This window comes from Hyperolius riggenbachi, chromosome 8 (genome assembly GCF_040937935.1).
Source record: "Hyperolius riggenbachi isolate aHypRig1 chromosome 8, aHypRig1.pri, whole genome shotgun sequence".
NCBI classification, from domain to species: domain Eukaryota; kingdom Metazoa; phylum Chordata; class Amphibia; order Anura; family Hyperoliidae; genus Hyperolius; species Hyperolius riggenbachi.
The window spans coordinates 206,156,490-206,183,283 of NC_090653.1; the positions used below are offsets into that span (position 1 = coordinate 206,156,490).

The window sequence follows — 26,794 nt, forward strand, 5'->3', positions numbered from 1 at the left end:
GAAGTGCACTGGACCCAGTACTGACCCCTGTGGGACCCCGCTGGGGTTGGAGAGAGTTGAGAGAAGGTTAAAATGCATATTGCTTGACTGTCCTGCTGATACTCTGCTTCTAATACTTTAAGCAACAGACTAAAAGCATGCAGATTAGGTCCTCTGATCCAATAAGCTGCATGCTTGTTTTTGGGGTGTGATTCAGGGAGAGCAGCAGGTAGTTTTTAAAGTGGCTGGTTAGTGTACTGGTTAAGAGCTTTGCCTCGGACACAGGAGACCAGGGTTCAAATCTCAGCTCTTCCTGCTCAGGAATTTAGCATCTATTCAGTGAGGAGACCTTAGAAAAGATTTCCTAACACTACTACTGCCTATAGAGCACACCCTAGTGGCTGCAGCTCAGCTGCTTCGAGTCCGCCAGGAGAAAAGCACAATATAGATGTTCTATGTCTTGTCTGTGTCTTTAAAATAAAATACATATGGCAGCCACTTTTTGCTTCCCTTTAATGTCAGATGAAACACACAAACTACCCCCTGACAAGTTAAATGAGAAATAGCCAACTATAGTCATATGTTGCAAACACTCAGAAAGACGTGAAAATGCCCAACACACAGAACAAGCAAAGTACAAAAACAAGTTAAAAATTACTTGGAGAAATCAGATTGGAAAAATGTTAAAATAGAAAGAAAATCTTTAAAAGAACAAGTTTATTTCCAAGAGTTGTTGAACCTCCAGGTTCTCTTGTTCTGAAATTAAAGATCCAGATTATCTCAACTTTATCAACTCTCTTTTGCAAATTACTTTCGTTTCCATAAAGGGAACCAGAAGTGAGAGGTTTTTGAAAGCTGCCATATTATTAGTGTTAGAGGTAGAGGATCAGCATAACTGCCAGGACACTGGTATTGTTTAAAATTAATAATTATGTCAGACTCCATATCCCTATCCCTTCAAGATAAACTCTTACTTAAGTCGAGGGAAACCTCTGGATAGTCTAGAGGCTTCACCCATCTTCCTTAACCCCACCACTCCAGCATTGTGACCTTCTAAATATTAGAGAAGAGCTTGTTGAATATATTCTTGGAGCTGTGCTTCCGTCTCTATGCGCAGTCTGACCACGAAAAGGTTCTTGGCCAGCCGCGGGGGGTCAAGGAGGACATGGAAAACCTCTGGATAATCTAGAGACTTTCCACTATTTAGGTAAGTACCAGTATCTATCTCACAGGTTTGATTTACCAAAAGTTTAAATCTTTTATCCCCTTGAAAGCTGGATATGTTGCATCCATGTATTTTCAAAAATGTTTTAAAATTACCAAATAACACCTGTAGGATTATCCAAATGTCAGTAATCCTGCGCTTACCATGTCAGTTTCTGCTGCCTCCGCTGGCTGCGCATCTGGGACTTCCGGTGCGGCTGGCCGTATTGACAGGGATGGTGTCAGCGGCGTTAATGCGGAGATCCAGCCCCATGATGCTCAGACTGTAAATGAGGGTGGATGCATGCACTGGCAGCGTTGCTCCTCTTATGCTCTAAGGAAGCATGTCAGCTTATCACCTGTCAGCTTACACGCAGGGCTCCACCTCCGGTTCCTGATTGGCCTAGCGGCTTGGGGGCGTGGTCTCCTGCTGACCCGGGCTTCTTAAGCGCTGTTCTGACACTTGCTCACTGTCTGCTATAGCTAACACTTCGCAGTGAAGGCTTCAGACCTTAGTCAGTTCCGTGTGTGGCTTGAACCGGAAGGATCTCGGGGATTCCATACTAACTCAGCTTATTATATATTGATTATCCTTGTGTTTGACTTCTGCCTGTTTCTCTGACTTCTCTTTGCCTGCCGATTTTGTACCTTTGCCAATCTGATCTGTTGCCGACCTCTGCCTGATTACTCACTTGGATTTTGACTGCCGATTTTGTACCTGACCAATCTGATCTGTTGCCGACTCGACTGTATGACCATTCTCTATATCTGTATTCAGTGTTGTACTGCCGTCCACTGTTTCTGTCTGTAAGACTTTACCCTTAAGAGAAAGTTTGATATTTGTCTGTCTGCTAGTGCTCACACACACTAGCAGATCGTTACATCATCACTCCTGAAATGTTCAGCAGTTGTTATTTGTAGTGGATGCATGATACAATGGACATGTCCTTTTTACAGGTTTCATATGAGTACATAATCCTTATAATTTATGCATTGTAAAATGGGAAACATCGTATTTGAGGTAAGAGTGTAAGCAACCTTGGAATTAGAAGTAGGTGCACATTTTGGATGGACTTAAATTAAGCCCACACTCCACACATTTGTGTATGTTCTGGGAGATCCAAATCCATGGATCTTGGACTGCCATTCATATCCTAAAATCCATTGCAATCCAATAAACTTGCTCAGATCCACCATACGCCTACTATAAAATGATGCTTCCTACCAGTTTCCTCAATTCCCATATTTTGTGGGAGCATAGGACAGTGACCGTCCACTTGTAGTATTGGAGTCATTGTAGGTCAGATTTTGTCACAGATGAAGATAGGTACTACTTCCTCTCTCCATTGGCTTGATCTCTGCCATCACTGCCATATTCCTCATACTGATGTCATGCTTAGCGCTTGATAAAGAATCACTTGCTCTGAAATGGACTTGTGTCATCACACCAACTTTTCCATTTCCAAGCATTGAACCATTGACAAACTGGTACTTCATGTGGAATTCCTATGCTTTTCCTTTTTGACATAATTAGCCTTTCTATGGCATTATTTATATCTGAACATTAACCCAAAAAATGTTTTACAAGCTTTGCCCCAAGGAGGCCTTGCTGTCACGTTTAGATACTTGTTTTCATTGACTTCTATAAAGGTCAGATCACTAGTAAGTGTAACCAAACTGTATTCAGCTAGGTTTTTTTGCAACACTAGCCAGTCTTGTAGCATGGACTGGCATGTGAACATATTATTGCATGGGCATGTACAAATATCAGATCTGGATAATGCGTTTCTGGATACTGTGTGCCAAAACATGCATGTTAAATAGCAATGGCTCATGCTATTAAAATAACGTGCACAGTTTAGGGTCCAGAGTATACACTGTGTTAGTCCCGCATTGTAGTGTAGGAGTTTTACCATGCACATAGTATGAATTTATCCCAATCTATTTTCTGTGAAAACTGCCACAAACATATATCAGTGCTCTGAAATAATTTTTGCTAATGCAGTTTGCAACCAGCTATAAGTTTCTAAAACAGACTGAGGCTAAAACAGCATTTCTTTACTGATCTCACTGCTTGAGTAAAAAGATGCAAGGATTAGGTTCAGCTCATCAGTGTGTCACTGACAATAGGTAGTTCCAGGCCCGCTTATGATTTCAATTAGCATCCTGAGGCATTCACTGCATCAACACCTCTGCTGTTATTAGTTACTCAGTTCCAGCATTACGAGCAATGCTCTCAAAGTTCCCAATGGGGACCTGCTACCAGATAGGCGTTACGCACATCCTGTCACATGCTTCATCAGAGCCAATTACTATTCATGGATTAGGTGCAAGTTAAAAACTTCAATCCCCTCTACTAATCCATTGACTAGTAAAAACACTTGGACACTTGAATGCAGACTGGCACTTGCTTGGCAGGCAGTTTCCATAGATTCCTATGTCGTTGAAATCATTGGTCGACACCACCAAAATGCCTGAAGCATAATTTTTGCTAAACCTGCTCAGTGTAGTGTGAACCGGCCTCGTGGAGTTTGAATTGCTTTAACTTTTTGCTAGAGCTTTACCTTAGATGCCAGAAATAACTTGCATGTTTGAAAAGGCCCCTCAAAATGGAGACAATTCCACACCTCCTGCCATAATAAGCACAAAAACAATGTCTCCCTTAACCATTTAAGGACGACATTAGTTGAAATCTATTCCCTGCTTTTATGCTGCTGTGACTGCCGGGGCGTAGAGTTCAACTCACCGCCCTCGCCGTGCGTACTCATTGTTCTTGTCATTCCTGCCGATCACAGTTCACTAGCCCTGCCATCTCTATGACGGCAGAGCCCTGGGAGCAGGTCAGAAGCTGATTTCATTGGCTCCTGACCCTGTCTATCATTGTAAGCAACTCCCATTGGCTTACATTGATAGATATGGTGAGGAGCCAATGAAAGTGGCTCCTGACCGGCTGACAAGATTCTGCAGAGTGGGTGGCCTGTGGTTCCCAGCGTGTGGTGGGTATGTACGGCGATTCATCGGTATTCCGTGGTACCAGGGGCCTCTACTCCTTAAGACAGCTGGTACTTAAGTGGTTAAGATGTGCAAACATTAAGTCCCCTCAAAAAAAGTATAGCTATTATATCTGCCATATCATGTACCATTATTGCTTGTTTACTCATTACAAATCTAATGATTGGCATGTGCTTGTCATGGTACATGACAAGCAACACATGGGGATGAATGTGAGACTAGGTTGGTAGAGAAGTTCTGCAAAAGAATCATGTAATGATATTAGATACTACTTACCTCTGCCTGCTTTTAGCAGGGAAGACATAAAGGCATATAGAAGGTGGGCCAACAGTGGAGAGCAGGCAGCATATTAATGTGGGCTGGTGGGCAGCAAAGTGGCCATGACAGCAAATGCTAGATATGCTGTGCACCTTGTTAAAGTGGGATTAAAATTCCAAAACTAAAATTTTAGTATCTACTCTTCGTTACACAAAATAACATTTAAAAGCATTCCCTGTGTGAAAAAACATTTATTTTCTCCACAGAGAGAAGTATAGGCTTGCTTATCTCTAGTTCATCTGCAAATGCAATCATTACCAGCTGAAGCTCTCTGCACATGTCTTTATTCTGCCCCTCCCTCTGTTGAATAGACACATCACCCCAGCAACAGCTGAGTCACTTCAGCAGAAAAGGAGGCAGGCAGAGTAAATTCACAAGTACGAAGAGATATTGCCTGAAATGATTAGCATTTGCGGATGAACTAGTGGTAAGCAAGCCTGTACTGCTCAAGCCTGTACTGCTCTCTGCAGTAAAAATAAATGTTTTCACACACAGGGAATGCTTGGAAATGTTGTCAAATGTTCTCTTATATAACTAAGAGTAGTTACTGAAACTTAGTTTTGAGAGTATAATCTTGCACAATCAGGTCTAATCCCTGAACAATGGCATGGATGTTTAGGCTGCCCACCATTATGGGAGCATCTTAGTTGTGGGTGTAAGATTCAGATCCTTATACTAAACACTGCAGTGTTACAAATTCTTATAATGCAGACATCAAGCAAACAAACGTTGATTCTGGTGATACTCTTAATGACTAACTGTAAATGGTTTATTGCAAGCTTTCGAAACGTAAAGTTTCTTCTTCAGTGCGGTTCTGATACAGTTTTGTTGAATGCCTGAAGAAGAAAAGTTTCAAAAGCTTGCAATAAACCACATACAGTCATTAGAGGTATTACCGAAATCAAACGTTTTTTGGTTTGATGTCTGCACTTCTGCTCCTCAAATAACACCAGACCACACTTCTCTAGATTCTTATGACAAACACTGCAGTGTTACATAAAATGTTACATTAATTTTAAGTACATTGTCCTTATAAAAATGTTTTTGCATGTATCAACTGCTTCTTCGGATCACTGTATCGGCATTGTAATATTTGTGTCATACTGCATTTTTCTTTTAATATAACACAGAGCAATTGATCATTTTACTTCTTTCTTTTTCCTCCAGTCATCCAGTAAATCTTACAGCAGAGTCACTTTCTTTAAAATATAGGGTGACATAGGACAATTGCAAAGGATCTACCAGCTAAGATCTGAATCTGTTTGGCTTGGGGCTGAAGATTTGGGCGGGCTATTTATTGTCTTACAAGGGGCTTCCAACAGATCAAAGTAAGATCATTCCAAAGCCATTATTACCAGAATACACTGCATGCCCTTTCTCTGCACTGACTTACAATATTACACATGGTCAGTGTCACTTTCACTAAATGTGAGATGAAGCAGCCGCCCAAGGGCTGACTTTAATTTATGGTATAACTGGAACCTATAACAATAAAGAGATAGATTTTATGTTACATGCAAGGAAAAAAAAAATCTTCAATGGAGATTTAATACATAAGACAATTTCCTAAAATTTAAGACAACATAAGGCAGCTTCTCGATAACAAATAGTTTCAAAGGAGATGTTTGTGTCTTGAATTATTCCAGAGAATAATGGAAAAAAGAGAAGCCAGTGAAGTCATTCTGCAACACTGGGGCCTCTTAATTAAGATGTTACATGAAAAGAATGCATTTTCTTCTGGTCAGTTGTCTGGATGAAATAGATACAGTGGCTTGCAAAAGTATTCAGCCCCCTTGAAGTTTTCAACATTTTGTCATATTACTGCCACAAACATGAATCAATTTTATTAGAATTTCACATGAAAGACCAACACAAAGTGGTGTACACATGAGAAGTGGAATGAAAATCATACATGATTCCAAACATTTTTTACAAATAAATAACTGCAAAGTGAGGTGTGCATAATTATTCAGCGCCCTTTGGTCTGAGTGCTGTCAGTTGCCCATAGACATTGCCTGGTGAGTGCTAATGACTAAATAGAGTGCACCTGTGTGTAATCTAATGTCAGTACAAATACAGCTGTTCTGTGATGGCCTCAGAGGTTGTCTAAGAGAATATTTGGGAGCAACAACACCATGAAGTCCAAAGAACACACCAGACAGGTCAGGGATAAATTTATTGAGAAATTTAAAGCAGGCTTAGGCTACAAAAAGATTTCCAAAGCCTTGAACATCCCACGGAGCACTGTTCAAGCGTTCATTTAGAAATGGAAGGAGTATGGCACAACTGTAAACCTACCAAGACAAGGCCATCCACCTAAACTCAAAGGCAAAACAAGGAGAGCGCTGATCAGAAATGCAGTCTAGAGGCCCATGGTGACTCTGGACGAGCTGCAGAGATCTACAGCTCAGGTGGGGGAATCTGTCTATAGGACAACTATTACTCGTGCACTGCACAAAGTTGACCTTTATGGAAGAGTGGCAAGAAGAAAGCCATTGTAACAGAAAAGCATAAGAAGTCCCGTTTGCAGTTTGCCACAAGCCATGTGGGGGACACAGCAACTATGTGGAACAAGGTGCTCTGGTCAGATGAGACCAAAACAGAACTTTTTGGTCAAAATGCAAAACGCTATGTGTGGCGGAAAACTAACAATGCACATCACTCTGAACACACCATCCCCACTGTCAAATATGGTGGTGGCAGCATCATGCTCTGGGGGTGCTTTTCTTCAGCAGGGACAGGGAAGCTGCTCAGAGTTGATGGGAAGATGGATGGAGCCAAATACAGGGCAATCTTGGAAGAAAACCTCTTGGAGTCTGCAAAAGCCTTGAGACTGGGGTGGAGGTTCACCTTCCAGCAGGACAACGACCCTAAACATAAAGCCAGGGCAACAATGGAATGGTTTAAAACAAAACATATCCATGTGTTAGAATGGCCCAGCCAAAGTCCAGATCTAAATCCAATCGAAAATCTGTGACAAGATCTGAAAACTGTTGTTCACAAACGCTGTCCATCTAATCTGACTGAGCTGGAGCTGTTTTGCAAAGAAGAATGGGCAAGGATTTCAGTACTAGATGTGCAAAGCTGGTAGAGACATACCCTAAAAGACTGGCAGCTGTAATTGCAGCAAAAGGTGGCTCTACAAAGTATTGACTCAGGGGGCTGAATAATTATGCACACCCCACTTTGCAGTTATTTATTTGTAAAAAAAAATGTTTGGAATCATGTATGATTTTCGTTCCACTTCTCACGTGTACACCACTTTGTATTGGTCTTTCATGTGGAATTCCAATACAATTGATTCATGTTTGTGGCAGTAATATGACAAAATGTGGAAAACTTCAAGGGGGCCGAATACTTTTGCAAGCCGCTATACATATAAAAGTCCAAGGTATGGATTGATGTGGCTCTGTGGACAATAATTAGATTAAAACGCAAAAGTCTTAAAAGGTACCTATGATGGCATTACTAAAAGATTTGATACTTACCTGGGGCTTTCTTCAGCCCCAATGAGCACTGATGAGTCCCTCGCCATCCTCCCAAGTGCCTCCATTCGCCTGCGATCGGTCCCGGGAATCTGACTCGGTCGCACCAGTGGGCTCTTCTGTGCATGCGTGGCCCCCCCACACTTGCACAGAAGAGCCTGACCGGTGCGGCTGAGACAGTTACCGGGGTTGATTGCGGCCCTATGGAGGCACTCAGGAGGACAGCAAGGGATTCATCGGTGCTCATGGGGCTGGGGAAAAAGTATAAAATCTTTTAGTAACCCCATCTCAGGTATACTTTAGGATGTAACTCTACTCACAAAAATGGATTAATACTACTTTCAGTTTGGCTAAGCTAATACCTAGTGTGAATTGAAAATTATGGATAAGTGAAATCATCACTGCTGGTTCACAAGATTTTCGCCAAACTTTTGATCGATCAGCAACAATTTCACAAATCAGTTCCACAAACTGAGACATTTGGTAAGAAAAAAATATCTAAAATTTAAGTAAAACGATTTAAAATTGATGTGAAACTATACGTCACTTTGGGCTCGCTCGCACTTTGGGCTGCTGAAAGGTAGATATCTATGCTGCAGCACGCTCCAACACAAACTCTGTATGCTCTAATTTGCACTCTGGAAGTGGGCTATGACAGCATGTTGGGGGATTAGCCTTTTGGCAGGTCATAATTTTGCCCTATTTTTTCAAACAAAAGCCTGTCTGCGCATATACAGTATACAGTATGAAGTCACCACTGTCACTGTACGATACGGTGGCAGCTTCTCAATGTCATATCTCTATTGACTTTGCAAAAGCACTTTAAGCTACTTTAAGGCTTAAAGACACACCCAACCTAAGAAAAAGCTACCTAAGATTAGAGTTGGGCCGAACCTCCGATTTTAGGTTCGCGAACCCTGTTCGCGAACTTCCGCAAAAGGTTCGGTTCGCGAAAAAGTTCGCGAACCGCAATAGACTTCAATGGGGAGGCGAACTTTCAAAGTTTTAAAACATTCTATCAGCTGGAAAAATGATAGAAAACATGTTTCAAAAGCTCTAATACCTGGAGCCACACCTAATTGAGTGAAATACACATCATTGCTGGAGGACCCACCCTCCCTCCTCCAAGCAAGGTCCTTTATACCATTTGCCTACCTACATTAATTAGTTATGGGACAGCTGCTACACACTCTGCTAGGGAGATTTTATCCTCCCTCCTCCCCTTCTACCTATTCCCTCCTACCGGAGGGAGGAGGGTCTCTTCTGCCAGGGAATTATACTATTTTAAAAACCAGTATACATCATACCATAGCTGGGAATACATACATGAGTATACATCATACCATAGCTGGGGATACATAAATGAGTATACATCATACCATAGCTGGGAATCGAACCCAGATCTCACTGTGTGGTGGGCACGTCACCCTAAGCACTGTACCACTACAGAAGTAAGTGAAGCTTGCCTAAAATTTAACATTTATACTCAATGCAATAGAATCATTAGGTTGCTTAAAGGAGAACTGTAGTGAGAGGTATATGGAGGCTGCCATATTGATTTCCTTTTAAGCTATACCAGTTGCCTGGCAGCCCTGCTGATCTATTTGGCTGCAGTAGTGTGAATCACACCAGAAACAAGCATGCAGCTAATCTTGTCAGATCTTACAAAAATGTCAAACACCAGATCATACCATAGCTGGGAATCGAACCCAGATCTCACTGTGTGGTGGGCACGTCGCCCTAAGCACTGTACCACTACAGAAGTAAGTGAAGGTTGCCTAAAATTTAACATTTATACTCAATGCAATAGAACCATTAGGTTGCTTAAAGGAGAACTGTAGTGAGAGGTATATGGAGGCTGCCATATTGATTTCCTTTTAAGCTATACCAGTTGCCTGGCAGCCCTGCTGATCTATTTGGCTGCAGTAGTGTGAATCACACCAGAAACAAGCATGCAGCTAATCTTGTCAGATCTTACAAAAATGTCAAACACCAGATCATACCATAGCTGGGAATCGAACCCAGATCTCACTGTGTGGTGGGCACGTCACCCTAAGCACTGTACCACTACAGAAGTAAGTGAAGCTTGCCTAAAATTTAACATTTTTGCTCAATGCAATAGAACCATTAGGTTGCTTAATGGAGAACTGTAGTGAAAGGTATATGGAGGCTACCATATTGATTTCCTTTTAACCACTTGAGGACCCACCCTTTACCCCCCCTTAAGGACCAGCGCTGTCTTAGCTGATCTGTGCTGGGTGGGCTCTGCAGCCCCCAGCACAGATCAGCGTGCAGGCAGAGCGACCAGATCGCCCCCCTTTTTTCCCCACTAGGGGGATGATGTGCTGGGGGGGTCTGATCGCTCCTGCCTGCCGGGTGTTGCGGGGGGGGGGGCACCTCAAAGCCCCCCTCCGCGGCGAAATCCTCCCCCTCCCTCTCCTACCTGGCCCCCCCTGGAGATCCGGGCTGCACAGGACGCTATCCGTCCTGTGCAGCCAGTGACAGGCTGTCTCCTGTCACATGGCGGCGATCCCCGGCCGCTGATTGGCCGGGGATCGCCGATCTGCCTTACGTCGCTGCTGCGCAGCAGCGCCGTACAATGTAAACAAAGCGGATTATTTCCGCTTGTGTTTACATTTAGCCTGCGAGCCGCCATCGGCGGCCCGCAGGCTATTCACGGAGCCCCCCGCCGTGAATTGACAGGAAGCAGCCGCTCGCACGAGCGGCTGCTTCCTGATTAATCAGCCTGCAGCTGGCGACGCAATACTGCGTCGCTGGTCCTGCAGCTGCCACTTTGCCGACGCACGGTATAAGCGTGCGGTCGGCAAGTGGTTAAGCAATACCAGTTACCTGGCTATCCTGCAGATCCTCTGCCTCCAATACTTTTAGCCCTAGACCCTGAACAAGCATGCAGCAGATCTGGTGTTTGACATTTTTGTAAGATCTGACAAGATTAGCTGCATGCTTGTTTCTGGTGTGATTCACACTACAGTGGCTGGATAGTGTACTGGTTAAGGGCTCTGCCTTTGACATGGGAGACCAGGGTTTGAATCCTGGCTAGGTCAAGTACCTATTCAGTAAGGAGTTCAAGGCAAGACTCCCTAACACTGCAGGGTGGCCTCTTGAGCGCGTCCCTGTGGCTGCAGCTCTTGAGCGCTTTGAGTCTGACAGGAGAAAAGCGCTATACAAATGTTTGGATTATTATTACTGCAGCCAAATAGATCAGCAGGGCTGCCAGGCAACTGGTATAGCTTAAAAGGAAATCAATATGGCAGCCTCCATATACCTCTCACTACAGTTCTCCTTTAAGCAACCTAATGGTTCTATTGCATTGAGCATAAATGTTAAATTTTAGGCAAGCTTCACTTACTTCTGTAGTGGTACAGTGCTTAGGGTGACGTGCCCACCACACAGTGAGATCTGGGTTCGATTCCCAGCTATGGTATGATCTGGTGTTTGACATTTTTGTAAGATCTGACAAGATTAGCTGCATGCTTGTTTCTGGTGTGATTCACACTACTGCAGCCAAATAGATCAGCAGGGCTGCCAGGCAACTGGTATAGCTTAAAAGGAAATCAATATGGCAGCCTCCATATACCTCTCACTACAGTTCTCCTTTAAGCAACCTAATGGTTCTATTGCGTTGAGCATAAATGTTAAATTTTAGGCAAGCTTCACTTACTACTGTAGTGGTACAGTGCTTAGGGTGATGTGCCCACCACACAGTGAGATCTGGGTTTGATTCCCGGCTATGGTATGATGTATACTGGTTTTTAAAATAGTATAATTCCCTGGCAGAAGAGACCCTCCTCCCTCCGGTAGGAGATAGAAGGGGAGGAGGGAGGAGGGAGGCCAATTAAAATCTCCCTAGCAGAGTGTGTAGCAGCTGTCCCATAACTAATTAGTGTAGGCAGACAACTGAGTCAAATGGTATAAAAGGACCTAGCTTGAAGGGAGGGAGGGTGGGGTCTTTAGCACTGAAAGCAGTGTGTTTCTCAATAACATGTCTGCTGACAGTAAAATGGAGGCGAAAAATTTTGCTCAATACAGCTTTATGGGGCGAATCGAACTTCCGCAAAAGTTCGCCTGATGCAGGCGAACGCGAACCCCCAAAGTTCGCCTGGAACCGTTCGCCGGCGAACCGTTCGGCCCATCTCTACCTAAGATAAGCTCAGAGGTATGTTCATTCTGGATTGACATACTTCTGTGCGTTGTTCATTCCACTCCTCCTTCCCTCTTCAGACAGGAAGAGGCAGGCTCACTGCTATGTTCCTTTCTATCACCCTCCCATTTTCTACTCTTCCCACCCTTAAGGAGAATAAATGGTGCATTGAGGAGGAAAGAATTGGAGGGTGATAGGAGGGACTGTTGTGTTTTTTTTTTTTTTTTTTTTTTTTTTTTGCCCTTCTACCGTTTAGTCTCCTAAATGATAAAATATTATGCATGTATTTGAAGCTGTTTGTACTTGACACAAACTCTGTTTGAATAAGAAAGGAAAGGAAAACCCCCCAAAAAACAAGGACCCCTAGCTATGCAGTCATTGCTAGTCTATATCTCTCCTCAACGTTATTCTCCAGCTATTCCCAAAGATGGATTGAAAAATGGAAGTTAGGAAAAAACGTCAGTTGTTAGGTGGATATCATGCAAAATCAAAAGAAATTCCCGACCTCCTCGATTCAGCTGATGCCAAGAAGACCTGTATACAGTAGCTTTAACGTTTATGAAATATATACCAGTTATAAAAGCTATATACCAATATTAAAGGGAACCTAAACTGAGAGGGATATGGATGTTTCCTTTTAAACAATACCAGTTGCTTGGCAGTGTGCTAATCACTTTGGCTGCAGCAGTGGCTGAATCACACACCTGAAACAAGCATGCTAATCCAGTCTGACTTCAGTCAGAGCACCTGATCTGTATGCTTGTTAAGGGGCTGTGGCTAAAAGTATTAGAGACACAGGATCAGCAGGAGAGTCAGGCAACTGGTATTATATGAAAATAACAAATCCATATCCTTCTCAGTTTAGGTTTCCTTTAAGCTGGATTGGCCTTAAGTCAAATATGTAAACATGGATCTTATCGCTTTATGTATGTCCAAGCGCTAAGATAAGAGTTAATGGTGATTTTAATGGTGAGACCTACTTTCCAGTTAAATTATCACAGATGTTTCCTAGTTTAGATAGACTGTGTTGGAGGTGTGGAGCCAGGGTGGGGAATTGATTTCATGTGTTATTGGATTGTCCCATAATACAAGAGAACCGGAAAATATTCATAGAGCAATCTTTTCAGGAACTCAGAATCTCTGGCATTGTTTGTTTCAGCTAACTACCTGTTACATCTCAATGAGTCTAAGTGCTTTTCTGAGCACTTTGTGATTGATTAGCGCTTTCTGGGCGTTTTTTAAAAATTTCTTCCATTCACTTTCATTAAAATCGCGTAGAAATTGCCGCAACAGGTGTACATTACCTATCCGCGCCCTCCATTTGCCTGCGGGGGACAAGCGGAGGCCGCGGACATGTAATGCATAATTCACATTGGCATGGGGGGACATTACATTACACAGCGGCGAGGTGGCGGATGATTTCGTAGATCATTGGGAAGTTGCACACCGTTCCCACAGCGCACCTGACACACCAACTACGGCCTGACATCTTGCAGCATCCGCGATCAACAATGCAACCAATTTCCGTCCCACAATTGGTCGCTTTGTCGGTCGGGCATGCACTTGGTGGCACCGATTTTCATCCAATTCTATTATATTAATCGAATTGGATGGTCAATCGGCCGCTAAGTCGTCTGATGTATGGCCTTCTAAATGAATTTTAGGTAATAAGTAGAAATACCATATATACTTGCATATACGCCAAAATTTTCAGCACAAAAAATGTGCTGAAAAGTCGCCCTCAAGAGAAAAATTAGCTTGCTTAATCCACGGAATTGTACTATATCAAAAGCCAGCTTACATTCCGTGGCTGGGAATTGAACCCAGGCTGGGGTGGGAATTGAACCCAGGTCTCAGTGTGCGGTAGGTAACTCATTTAACCACTATACCACCAACAACACTACATGCTGAAGCCAGCCTAGCATGTACCATTATGATGAATCAAAGAGAAAAATTAGCTTGCCTCATCCACGGAATTGTACTATATCAAAAGCCATCTTACATACCGTGGCTGGGAATTGAACCCAGGTCTCAGTGTGTGGTAGGTAACTCATTTAACCACTATACCACCAACACTACATGCTGAAGCCAGCCTAGCATGTACCATTATGATCAATCCAAGAGAAAAATTAGCTTGCCTCATCCACGGAATTGTACTATATCAAAAGCCAGCTTACATACCATGTCTGGGAATTGAACCCAGGTCTCAGTGTGCAGTAGGTAACTCATTTAACCACTATACCACCAACAACACTACATGCTGAAGCCAGCCTAGCATGTACCATTATGATCAATCCAAGAGAAAAATTAGCTTGCTTAATCCACGAAATTGTACTATATCAAAAGCCATCTTACATACCATGTCTGGAAATTTAACCCAGGTCTCAGTGTGCGGTAGGTAACTTATTTAACCACCATACCACTAACAACACTACATGCTGAAACTTCTTGGAGCAGACTAACCTCTTCCCTCCAAAAGACACACATACATCCCCATAAAATCATTCAACAGCAACTGCATGCACAGTCTTTGTGGTACACAGTCTGTGTGGCACAATTGGTTAGTGCGTTTGGCTATTAACTGCAAGGTTGGTAGTTCAAGCCCACCCAGGCATGGCCTTGCCTTTTGTGTTCAACAGTTGTCCGAAGAGAACCCCAGCTAGCCAGGTAGATTCATCTCTCTCTCTCTCTCTCTCTCTCTATCTATCTATCTCTAGTAGGGATGGTCACCGCTTTCCGCGGAATTGTATTTTCCGCAATTTTAGGCGGAAATTGGTCATTCCATTCCGATTGGTTGGAACGGAATTGCTTTTTTAATCTGGCGGAATTCCGAAATTGCCTGTGAAATTCTGCCGGTATCCGTTGATGGTTTTAAGCTGAAAATTCACTTCAATGGCATTAAGTCCTAGAGAGAGAGAGAGAGAGAGAGAGATCATTTTTCTCTTGGGTATATCACAATGGTACATGCTAGGCTGGCTTCAGCATGTTGTGTTGTTGGTGGTATAGTGGGTAAATGAGTTACCTACCGCACACTGAGACCTGGGTCCAATTCCCAGCCCAGCCTGGGTTCAATTCCCAGCTACGGAATGTAAGCTGGCTTTTGAAATACTACAATTCCCTGGAAGATGAGACCCTCCTCCCTCCGGGGTGAGGGAGGAGGGAGGGAGAGAGGATAAGGAATAACAATTAGCTAGGAACAAATCTACAAGATCCTAACTAAACTCTCTGTTAGCAGCTGTCCCTTAACTAATTACTGGAGGCAGACGAGTGAGTAAAACGACAGGAGAACCTTGCCTTTTATAAGGGAGGGGGGGCTCCAAGAGTGAGTGCAGTCTGATTGGTGACAATGTGCCTTCTGGCTGTGATGTAGAGGGTCAAAGTTCTGCTAAATGGAGCATTATGGAATGAATGGAACTTCCGCAAAAGTTCGCCTTCGCCGGCGAACGTGAACCACCTAAAGTTCGCCTGGAACCATTCGCAGGCGAACCGTTCGGCCCATCTCTACTGCTGAAGCATGTCACTGCAGGCACTGTAAGCCTGCTCACTGTTCATCATCACCGCTGCACTGTGATTCTGGGTGGCCATTCATTGCTCCTGCTCTACTCTCCCCAGGGCTTACAACAGCTGCTGCTGCTGTTTTCTGTGTTCTATTGGGAGGGCATTATAATAATCACAGTGGTGGGCATGGTAATCACTGTGCTTGAATGGTAATCACTGTGGTGGGCATGGTAATAATCACTGTGGTAGGCATGATAATAACCACTGTGGTGGGCATGGTAATAATCACTGTGGTGGGCGTGGTAATAATCACTGTGGAGGGCATGGTAATAATCACTGTGGAGGGCATGGTAATAATCACTGTGGTAGGCATGGTAATAATCACTGTGGTGGGCATGGTAATAATCACTGTGGTGGGCATGGTAATCACTGTGCTTGGCATGGTAATAATCACTGTGGTAGGCATGGTGATAATCACTGTGGTGGGCATGGTAATAATCACTGTGGTGGGCATGGTAATCACTGTGCTTGGCATGGTAATAATCACTGTGGTAGGCATGATAATAATCACTGTGGAGGGCATGGTAATAATCACTGTGGAGGGCATGGTAATAATCACTGTGGTAGGCATGGTAATAATCACTGTGGTGGGCATGGTAATAATCACTGTGGAGAGCATGGTAATAATCACTGTGGTGGGCATGGTAATAATCACTGTGGTGGGCATGGTGATAATCACTGTGGTGGGCATGGTAATCACTGTGGAGGGCATGGTAATAATCACTGTGGTGGGCATGGTAATAATCACTGTGGAGAGCATGGTAATAATCACTGTGGTGGGCATGGTGATAATCACTGTGGTGGGCATGGTAATAATCACAGTGGTAGGCATGGTAATAATCACTGTGGAGAGCATGGTAATAATCACTGTGGTGGGCATGGTAATAATCACTGTGGTGGGCATGGTAACAATCACTTTGGTCGGCATGGTAATAATCACTGTGGAGGGCATGGTAATAATCACTGTGGAGGGCATGGTAATAATCACTGTGGTAGGCATGGTAATAATCACTGTGGTGGGCATGGTAATAATCACTGTGGTGGGCATGGTTATCACTGTGCTTGGCATGGTAATAATCACTGTGGTAGGCATGGTAATAATCACTGTGGTGGGCATGGTAATCACTGTGCTTGGCATGGTAATAATCACTGTGGTAGGCATGATAATAATCACTGTGGTGGGCATGGTAATAATCACTGTGGAGGGCATGGTAATAATCACTGTGCTTGGCATGGTAATAATCACTGTGGTGGGCATGATAATAATCACTGTGGAGGGCATGGTAATAATCACTGTGGTGGGCATGGCAATAATCACTGTGGTGGGCATGGTAATAATCACTGTGGTGGGCATGGTAATAATCACTGTGGAGAGCATGGTAATAATCACTGTGGAGGGCATGGTAATAATCACTGTGGTAGGCATGGTGATAATCACTGTGGTGGGCATGGTAATCACTGTGGAGGGCATGGTAATAATCACTGTGGTGGGCATGGTAATAATCACTGTGGAGAGCATGGTAATAATCACTGTGGTAGGCATGGTAATAATCACTGTGGAGAGCATGGTAATAATCACTGTGGTGGGCATGGTAATAATCACTGTGGTGGGCATGGTAATAATCACTGTGGAGAGCATGGTAATAATCACAGTGGTAGGCATGGTAATAATCACTGTGGTGGGCATGGTAATAATCACTGTGGAGAGCATGGTAATAATCACTGTGGTGGGCATGGTAATAATCACTGTGGTGGGCATGGTAATAATCACTGTGGTGGGCATGGTGATAATCACTGTGGTGGGCATGGTAATCACTGTGGAGGGCATGGTAATAATCACTGTGGAGAGCATGGTAATAATCACTGGTGGGCATGGTAATAATCACTGTGGTGGGCATGGTAATAATCACTGTGGTGGGCATGGTAATAATCACTGTGGTGGGCATGGTGATAATCACTGTGTTGGGCATAGTAATAATCACTGTGGAGGGCATGGTAATAATCACTGTGGTGGGCATGGTAATAATCACTGTGGTGGGCATGGTAATAATCACTGTGGTGGGCATGGTGATAATCACTGTGGTGGGCATGGTAATCACTGTGGAGGGCATGGTAATAATCACTGTGGAGGGCATGGTAATAATCACTGTGGTGGGCATGGTAATAATCACTGTGGTGGTGTGAGGAAACGCGGAAAAGCCGCCATCTCTCGAGGTGAGGCGGCTGTTTCCGCGTCCAGCATGGCGTCACAACGCGGAAAAAACGCCGCATGCCGCATGGGCAGTGCGGCGGAATCCGCATTGGTAACGGCGGAATATACATCAGAGGCGACCCCCGCATTAGATACATTGCAAAACAGTACTGGTGTGGCTGGGACTGATAGTCCACCAAGATTCAGACTTACGCGCGCGCGAGCACAGAGGCAGAGTTTAAATAGCAGTTAGAAGGGTGTCGGCTGACTAGCTGGGTCAGCTGACAAATTCCACTGCTCCCATTGGACCAGCAATTAGGGAGGTCCTGGAGAGGTCCTAGAGTATATATACTGCTGGTTGTTCACTTGCTCCTTGTCTGGCGTTGCGTTCACATATGTGGGAGCACCCAGATCCGTAGTTAGATCCGTTAGTGTGCCGGGACCAGCTGGAGCTGTAATCCTACACTAAGCTAGATTCTGTTGATAGCTAAAGTACTAGTTTGATTGTGATTATCTGTTATGACTTTTGCCTGCCTTGACTATCCTCCTGAACTCTGATCTTGCACCTCGATATTTCTGATACTCTGTTGCCGAACCCCGGCTCGTTCCTTGACTCTGCTTCTGCCTCCTGATTTTGTACCCCGATATTTCTGATACCCTGTTGCTGAACCCTGCCTGTACTTTGACTCTGCCTTTGCCTCCTGATCCTGTACTTTATCTGTCCGTGTGTGTACGACCTGGCTTGTCCGACCTCGAGAACCGACCTTACCGTTAGAGGCGGTTCCTCGCTCTGTTAGCGATCCTTCCTCCTGAGGGTCACTTTCAGATATCCCTTCCTACTGTCAGTCTGACTCCTCCCGTCTTGGAGAGCTCAGGTCTGCGGAAGGAATCTGTACAGTACTCCTTACTGCATTGAGGCCTTGTCCTCTTAGTGTTACAGTTACACCAAACACTACACTCTACTCAGGTGATCAGAGGTTAGTTTGTATATCGGATTATCGGTGAGACTGCAGTTCACTTATAATCTGGTATATATCTGTATTTCCGGTGATACTGCAGATCACCGGTAATCAGATACTCTCTGCGCCCACCGATCGTTACAGAACGCCAGACCAAAAAACAAAATGGACGCAAACACTGGTCGTCTGGGTATGCTTGCCACTTCGGTGGATAACCTCCATCAAGCACTGGGCCAGCACAAAGCTTTGATTGATGCCCTTTCAGGCTCTGTGCAAACCCTCCAGACGTCAGTTGATTCAGTGCGATCCCCTTCTAGTGATGACATACGTATGCCTGTACCTGATAAATTTTCCGGCCACAAGTCTGACTTCCGGAATTTCAAGAGTAGAGTGTTGTCATACTTCGAGTTAAGACCCCGATCCTCGGGGACTGAGACCCAACGGGTCATTTTCATTAAAACACTGTTAACTGGTGATTCCCAGTCCTGGGCATACAACCTGTCCCCCACTAATTTAGCTCTGACCTCAGTCGAGGAATTTTTTAAGGCTATGGCCGTAATATACGACGACCCTGACCTTGCGGCAACTTCAGAGCGGAAGCTCAAACTTTTGCGGCAAGGCAGAGGGTCGGTCGAGGATTACGCAGCAGAATTTCGTAGGTGGTCTGTTACCGCCAGATTCGACAATTTTGCTCTGATGGATTATTTTCTATCTGGGTTGTCGGAGGAGGTCTCTGATTTGATGCTAACCTTACCCGAGCCCGCAACAGTCGATGAGGCCATATCATCGGCCATCAGAGTCGATCGTCGACTACGCCATCAGAGGCAGACTAGGGGCAGTCACCGGGTCAGGGTGACTTCGTATGTGGCACCTTCTGGTACACCCGCAGTAACGGCATCTCCACCGGTGTCACCCTCTCCAGCCTCACCACCACCCGAACCCATGCAAATTGGTCGATCAAGATTGACCCAGGTGGAACGTAGGCGGAGAATAACAGAACAACTGTGCCTGTATTGTGCAGAAGCAGGGCACAGGGTGCGAAACTGCCCTAACAAGTCGGGAAACGGGTCTGCCTAGGAGTAGTGGGGGGTGACACCCTAGGCACTTCATTCTCACCCCAAAAAGAGAAGAAGTTACTTCTCCCCTGTACTATTACGTGGGATGATAAGTCTGTGGACACTGAAGCTTTTATTGACTCTGGCTCAGCGGCCAATTTTATGAACCTTGAATTTGCTCGGGAGTTGGGTATTCCTCTCACTCCAGTAAGTCCCCCCATTCAGGTCACGGCAGTAGACGATTCCCCGCTGCAACGGGATCGTCCCCTGTCTCAGACTCCGCAGGTGAGGGTTACGATAGGGGTATTGCATGGGGAACAGCTACAGTTTTTCGTTTTGAACATGTCAACCTCCACTATTATCTTAGGCATGCCTTGGTTACAGGCCCACTCTCCACAAATCGACTGGGCCACGGGTGAGGTAACCAGATGGTCTGATCGTTGTCACCAACAGTGTCTAGGAAAGGTGACATTGGGTCAGACCAAGGTGTACGTGGAGGGTGTTCCCGAGGTGTATTCCGATTTTTCTGATGTCTTTTGTCCCAAGTCTGCTGATCAATTACCTCCTCATCGCCCGTTCGATTGCCCCATTGATCTCCATGCTGGTTGTATGCCCCCTAGGGGTCACCTGTATAACTTGTCCGGTCCCGAGAAGTTGGCCATGCAGGATTACATTCGTGACAACCTGGCTAAGGGGTTTATTCGGCCCTCTCGGCCACCTGCTGGGGCCGGTTTCTTTTTCGTTAAGAAAAAAGACGGGGGTCTTCGACCTTGTATCGACTACCGAGGTCTCAATAAAATCACGGTGAAGAATCGCTATCCGTTACCATTGATAGACGACTTATTCACGCAGGTCACTACTGCAAAGATCTTTTCTAAGTTAGATCTGAGGGGGGCATACAACCTAATCCGCATTAGAAGGGGCGATGAATGGAAGACGGCCTTTAACACACCCGACAGGCATTACGAATACTTAGTGATGCCCTTCGGGTTGTGCAATGCGCCCGCCGTCTTCCAGGAACTAATCAATGAGGTATTCCGGGAGGTATTGGGTAAATTCGTACTGGTATACCTCGATGATATATTAATTTATTCCAATAACCTCCCCGAACACAGGGTCCATGTGAAATTTGTCCTAAACAAATTAAGACAGAATAGACTCTACGCCAAGTTAGAAACGTGTATTTTTGAGGTGACATCCGTCACGTTTCTGGGGTATGTGATTTCTACCTCAGGTCTGTCAATGGACCCTGCTAAAGTCACAGCTGTCCTAGAATGGCCGCAACCTGTGGGCCTGAAAGCCCTCCAGAGATTCCTGGGTTTTGCAAATTATTATAGGAGGTTTATAAAAGGGTACTCAACGATCATTGCACCCCTTACCAGTCTCACAAAAAAGGGGGCAGATACTACCCACTGGTCTCCGGAGGCTCAGAATGCATTTTCTAGTCTGAAAAAATTGTTTTGTTCCGCACCAATCCTGAGACATGTCGACACCGCTTATCCGTTCATTGTTGAGGTCGATGCCTCGGAGGTCGGGGTAGGGGCTGTGCTGTCTCAGCGATCAGGGTTACAGGGAAGACTACACCCCTGTGCGTACTTTTCCCGTAGGTTCTCTCCGGCGGAGAGAAACTACGATATAGGCAACAGAGAGCTCCTGGCCATTAAATTGGCATTTGAGGAGTGGCGCCACTGGTTGGAGGGGGCAGAGCACACGATCACTGTTTACACCGACCACAAGAACTTGGAGTACATCGAGGGGGCTAAGAGGCTTAGTCCCCGTCAGGCCCGGTGGTCCTTGTTTTTTACGAGATTCAGGTTTATAATCACATACACTCCAGGTAGCAAAAACATCAAGGCAGATGCCCTCTCCAGGTGTTTCGAACCTGAGACAGCACAGCCCTCCACACCTGAATCCATCATTCCGCAGAAACTGGTGTTAGCCGCCACGGAGTCTTGGGAAGAGTGGACAGAGATCTTGGGTCCCTTTCAGCAGGAGGTTCCTGAAGGGAAACCCGAAGGGGTCTTGTTCATACCACTACCATTCCGGTTACAGGTTCTGCAACTCTTTCACGCCCATAAGAATGCTGGTCATCCTGGAGCTGCCAGAACGCAGGATCTGATTGCCAGGTGTGCTTGGTGGCCTTCCTTGGCAACAGATTGCAAGGAGTATGTTAGGGAGTGTGCGGTGTGCGCCCAGAGTAAGCCCTCCCGGCTGGCACCTGTAGGAAGGTTGCAGCCTTTGCCCACCCCGAGTGAGCCATGGACCCACTTGTCCATGGATTTTGTGGGGGAATTGCCCAGGTCCGAAGGCATGTCGGTCATTTGGGTGGTAGTCGATCGGTTTAGCAAAATGGCCCATTTTGTGCCCCTGAAAGGACTCCCCTCGGCTCAAGAACTGGCTGAATTGTTTATCATTCACATCTTCCGGCTGCATGGCATTCCGGAAGACATCGTGTCTGATAGGGGAGTCCAGTTTGTGTCTGGATTCTGGAGGGCATTTTGCCACCAAATGGGCATGAAATTGTCTTTCTCGTCAGGCTACCACCCACAGACCAATGGGCAGACAGAACGCATTAACCAATCCCTGGAGCAATTCCTGAGATGCTACGTTGCTGAGGCGCAGAGTGACTGGGTGAAATTTTTGCCCTTCGCGGAATTCGCTCAAAATAATTTAAAGAATTCCTCGTCTGGGTTTTCCCCATTTCAGATTGTAACAGGGAGGTCACCCAAATTTTCCCCTTTTCCAGTTGTCTCGTCTCCATTTCCAGCACTGGAAGATTGGCAGAGATCACTCAGGGACAATTGGGGAATTGTTAAGGGGAATTTACAGAAGGCGTTCCAGAGTCAGAAGGGTCAAGCAGATAAGAGACGGTCCGTGGAATGGAAGTTTCGGCCAGGGGATCTAGTCTGGGTGTCCACACGTCACTTGACCCTGAAGCAGCCATCTGCCAAACTGGGTCCCAGGTTTGTGGGCCCATTTTCCGTGACCAAGAAGATTAATAATGTTACTTATTCCATTGACCTTCCCACCAGCATGCGGGGGGTGAGGTCCTTCCACGTGTCCCTTCTTAAACCAGCAGTCCAGGTGGGTCCTACTCCTCCTCCTCCCGTGTTGGTGGATGCCCAACCCGAGTACGAAGTGGAGAAGATCATAGATTCACGTACTGTACAGAACTCGGTACAGTACCTCGTACATTGGAAGGGGTACGGGATTGAGGAGAGGCAATGGGTACCTAGGAACCGCATGCATGCGGACGAGTTAGTGAAGGAATTTCATGCTGTACATCCCGAGAAACCTGGTGGGAGTTGTCCGGAGTCCACTCCTCGGGAGGGGGGTACTGTGAGGAAACGCGGAAAAGCCGCCATCTCTCGAGGTGAGGCGGCTGTTTCCGCGTCCAGCATGGCGTCACAACGCGGAAAAAACGCCGCATGCCGCATGGGCAGTGCGGCGGAATCCGCATTGGTAACGGCGGAATATACATCAGAGGCGACCCCCGCATTAGATACATTGCAAAACAGTACTGGTGTGGCTGGGACTGATAGTCCACCAAGATTCAGACTTACGCGCGCGCGAGCACAGAGGCAGAGTTTAAATAGCAGTTAGAAGGGTGTCGGCTGACTAGCTGGGTCAGCTGACAAATTCCACTGCTCCCATTGGACCAGCAATTAGGGAGGTCCTGGAGAGGTCCTAGAGTATATATACTGCTGGTTGTTCACTTGCTCCTTGTCTGGCGTTGCGTTCACATATGTGGGAGCACCCAGATCCGTAGTTAGATCCGTTAGTGTGCCGGGACCAGCTGGAGCTGTAATCCTACACTAAGCTAGATTCTGTTGATAGCTAAAGTACTAGTTTGATTGTGATTATCTGTTATGACTTTTGCCTGCCTTGACTATCCTCCTGAACTCTGATCTTGCACCTCGATATTTCTGATACTCTGTTGCCGAACCCCGGCTCGTTCCTTGACTCTGCTTCTGCCTCCTGATTTTGTACCCCGATATTTCTGATACCCTGTTGCTGAACCCTGCCTGTACTTTGACTCTGCCTTTGCCTCCTGATCCTGTACTTTATCTGTCCGTGTGTGTACGACCTGGCTTGTCCGACCTCGAGAACCGACCTTACCGTTAGAGGCGGTTCCTCGCTCTGTTAGCGATCCTTCCTCCTGAGGGTCACTTTCAGATATCCCTTCCTACTGTCAGTCTGACTCCTCCCGTCTTGGAGAGCTCAGGTCTGCGGAAGGAATCTGTACAGTACTCCTTACTGCATTGAGGCCTTGTCCTCTTAGTGTTACAGTTACACCAAACACTACACTCTACTCAGGTGATCAGAGGTTAGTTTGTATATCGGATTATCGGTGAGACTGCAGTTCACTTATAATCTGGTATATATCTGTATTTCCGGTGATACTGCAGATCACCGGTAATCAGATACTCTCTGCGCCCACCGATCGTTACAGGTGGGCATGGTAATAATCACTGTGGTGGGCGTGGTAATAATCACTGTGGCGGGCATGGTAATAATCACTGTGGTGGGCATAGTAATAATTACTGTGGTGGGCATGATAATAATCACTGTAAAAGCTGCCGTTATACAGAACCCTGGAATGTGCATAAAAGCCTCAGGAGCTGATGCACTTCCTACCCTTGGCTTATATGAGGGTCAATCATTTTTTCATGTTTTTTAAGGTCAAAGTTTGGGGTCGGCTTATATGCGGGTCGGCTTGTATGCGGGTGGGCTTATATGCGAGTATATACAGTAATTATTATTTTTTCTACTTCTTTTTTTAGTCAGCACTAAATTATTTTGTTTATAGTACTTGGGATCATAAAAGACCATGTGGGCTGGTATTGTGCAGGTGGCACAGTTCCATGCTGGCTGATTCAGGAGCTCTAGCTATACGAACCTGCATGGAAAGACAAAGTTTAAAAAAGGTTGAGGGGGGAGGGGTTTGCAAAACAGATTTATTTGTACATGTAGAAGGAATGATTAAAGCTAATGAGAATCCATATTTAAATAAAAAAAAAGTCAGATAGTCACCTATGGAGAGGGTAGGCTCGGGTCCTAATGAGCCTTCCCTCTCCTCTCCCGGTGCCCTTGGTGCTGCGCTGGCTCCCCCGCTCAAATCCCCCTGCCGCGGGTACTTCGGAAGTCTTCGGGAGCCGAGTCCTCCCGAAGACAGGCAGCTCCATACTGCGCACGTGCGAGTGCGTCATAAAGGGCGTTTGCGCGTGCGCAGTGAAGAGCGGCCCGTCTTCGGGAGCACTCAAGCTCCCGAAGCATTTCCGAAGCCTCCCTTCAGCGGGGGAAACAGCGGTATTTGACCGAAACGGTCAAATACCGCTACGGGGAGCCAGCGCAACAACGGGGACCAGGAGAGGAGAGGGAATGCTCTATGGGACCCAGAGCCTCCCTCTCCTTAGGTGATTATCTGACTTTTTTATTTACATATTCACTTTAATAAGTAATAAATCCAAAATACTCTAGAGTGGTCACATGATACCCCCAAAATGTTTTCAGAGTAATGTATATGATTTGGTGGTATCATCCCATGTCCATATGAGAGTTAGCGTACTTCCTAAAGTACTAAAATGTACCGTAATACGTAACTATAATTCATGTTTTGCAAGGAGTGCAGACACCATTATCTGTAGGTGTATGTGTGCATGCACGCATGTGCGTGTGTGTGTCGGGTGTTTTGGGGAGGCGGTGTGCATATAAGGTGCCCTCCATTTGACACTTATTACTTTAAAACATCTAGATCAGGTATGTGTCAGAATTTCCCTTCACCAAATATCATATTGTTACCTTTTTAACCTGCAGCCATACAGGCTACATAGTAATAGCACGTTTCAGTTTTTGTACAAGTGTGGTTAAGTTTAAATACTTTGTTAATGTTGTTGGTACATCCTTTACTACAGTGTTTTTTTTTAATTCACCTTAGCTAACCTATTTTCCATTCTCAAGTGCTTTTACACATTTCTTCTATTGTTTAAGTCTTCATATATCACTTCATGATACAGTATGTTGGCAACCAATGAGGAAATTGCGGAAGTCTTTTTAGCAGGTCAGAAGTTCATAGGACATTGTAATCCACTGTGTACATACTAAAGGGGGACTTAATATGTGTGAGCTCTAGACAATTCATAGTTTCATTGAGGGTAGGTGCACACATAACATAACGTAATAGGCTGCGTTTTATGTCATGTGCATAGTTTTTTGTGTGTTTTTTTTTTTTAATGCATTTGCGTTTTCTTTATCGCAGATGCATTTTTCACGCGTTTTGTGTGCGTTTTAATGCATTTGCGGTTCGCATATACAAAGCGCATATGCTTTCTGTATGCATTTTTCATGCCTTTTTAATTGCGTTTTATGCAAATTAATAGGTAGACAACAGGAAGCGGAAATACATCAAACATTTTTTTTTTTACAAAAATGCATAGAAAAACGCATGGAAAACGCATACCATTGCATTTCCATTGACGTTCATTATGTGCATATTTGTTGCGTTTTTGCATATTAACAAAACCTGTGTATTTGAAAACGCATGCATAGAACACGTATATGCGTTTTTTTCTGCGGCCCATAGACTTCCATTAGTGGCAAAAACGCAGCGTTTTCCACAACTCTAGCGTTTCTGCTAAGTGTGCACCAAGCCTGAAGAATTATTGCTGCATAAACAGAGTTTTCAATGCTCCCTGTTACTAATTTTCCCCCAATCATTACACTCCAGCCAAGTAGTATAGTAGACCAGAATGGACTGTAGAGATACATGTCTGGTTTTCTGTTGGAATGGCAAATGTGGATGCATCCTAGGGGTGTATACTGTATGTAATAAAGCGGCAAGAAAATTTGGGGGCAAATTTTGTAGTATTACT

At 45.1% G+C, this 26,794-nt stretch overlaps 1 protein-coding gene across 1 annotated transcript; it reads right to left on the reverse strand.

Moving 5' to 3' along the window:
• Nucleotides 1-15,850: 15,850 nt before the first annotated feature.
• Nucleotides 15,851-17,524, reverse strand: LOC137527434 (uncharacterized). Its single transcript, XM_068247949.1, has one exon. The coding sequence runs from the start codon at nucleotides 17,522-17,524 to the stop codon at nucleotides 15,851-15,853; it is 1,674 nt and encodes a 557-aa protein (XP_068104050.1).
• Nucleotides 17,525-26,794: the final 9,270 nt, after the last annotated feature.

Bases quoted from the DNA above. Each gene is read 5' to 3' on its own strand.
- LOC137527434 (XM_068247949.1), bottom strand. From the start codon at position 17,524: ATGCCCACCACAGTGATTATCACCATGCCCACCACAGTGATTATTACC.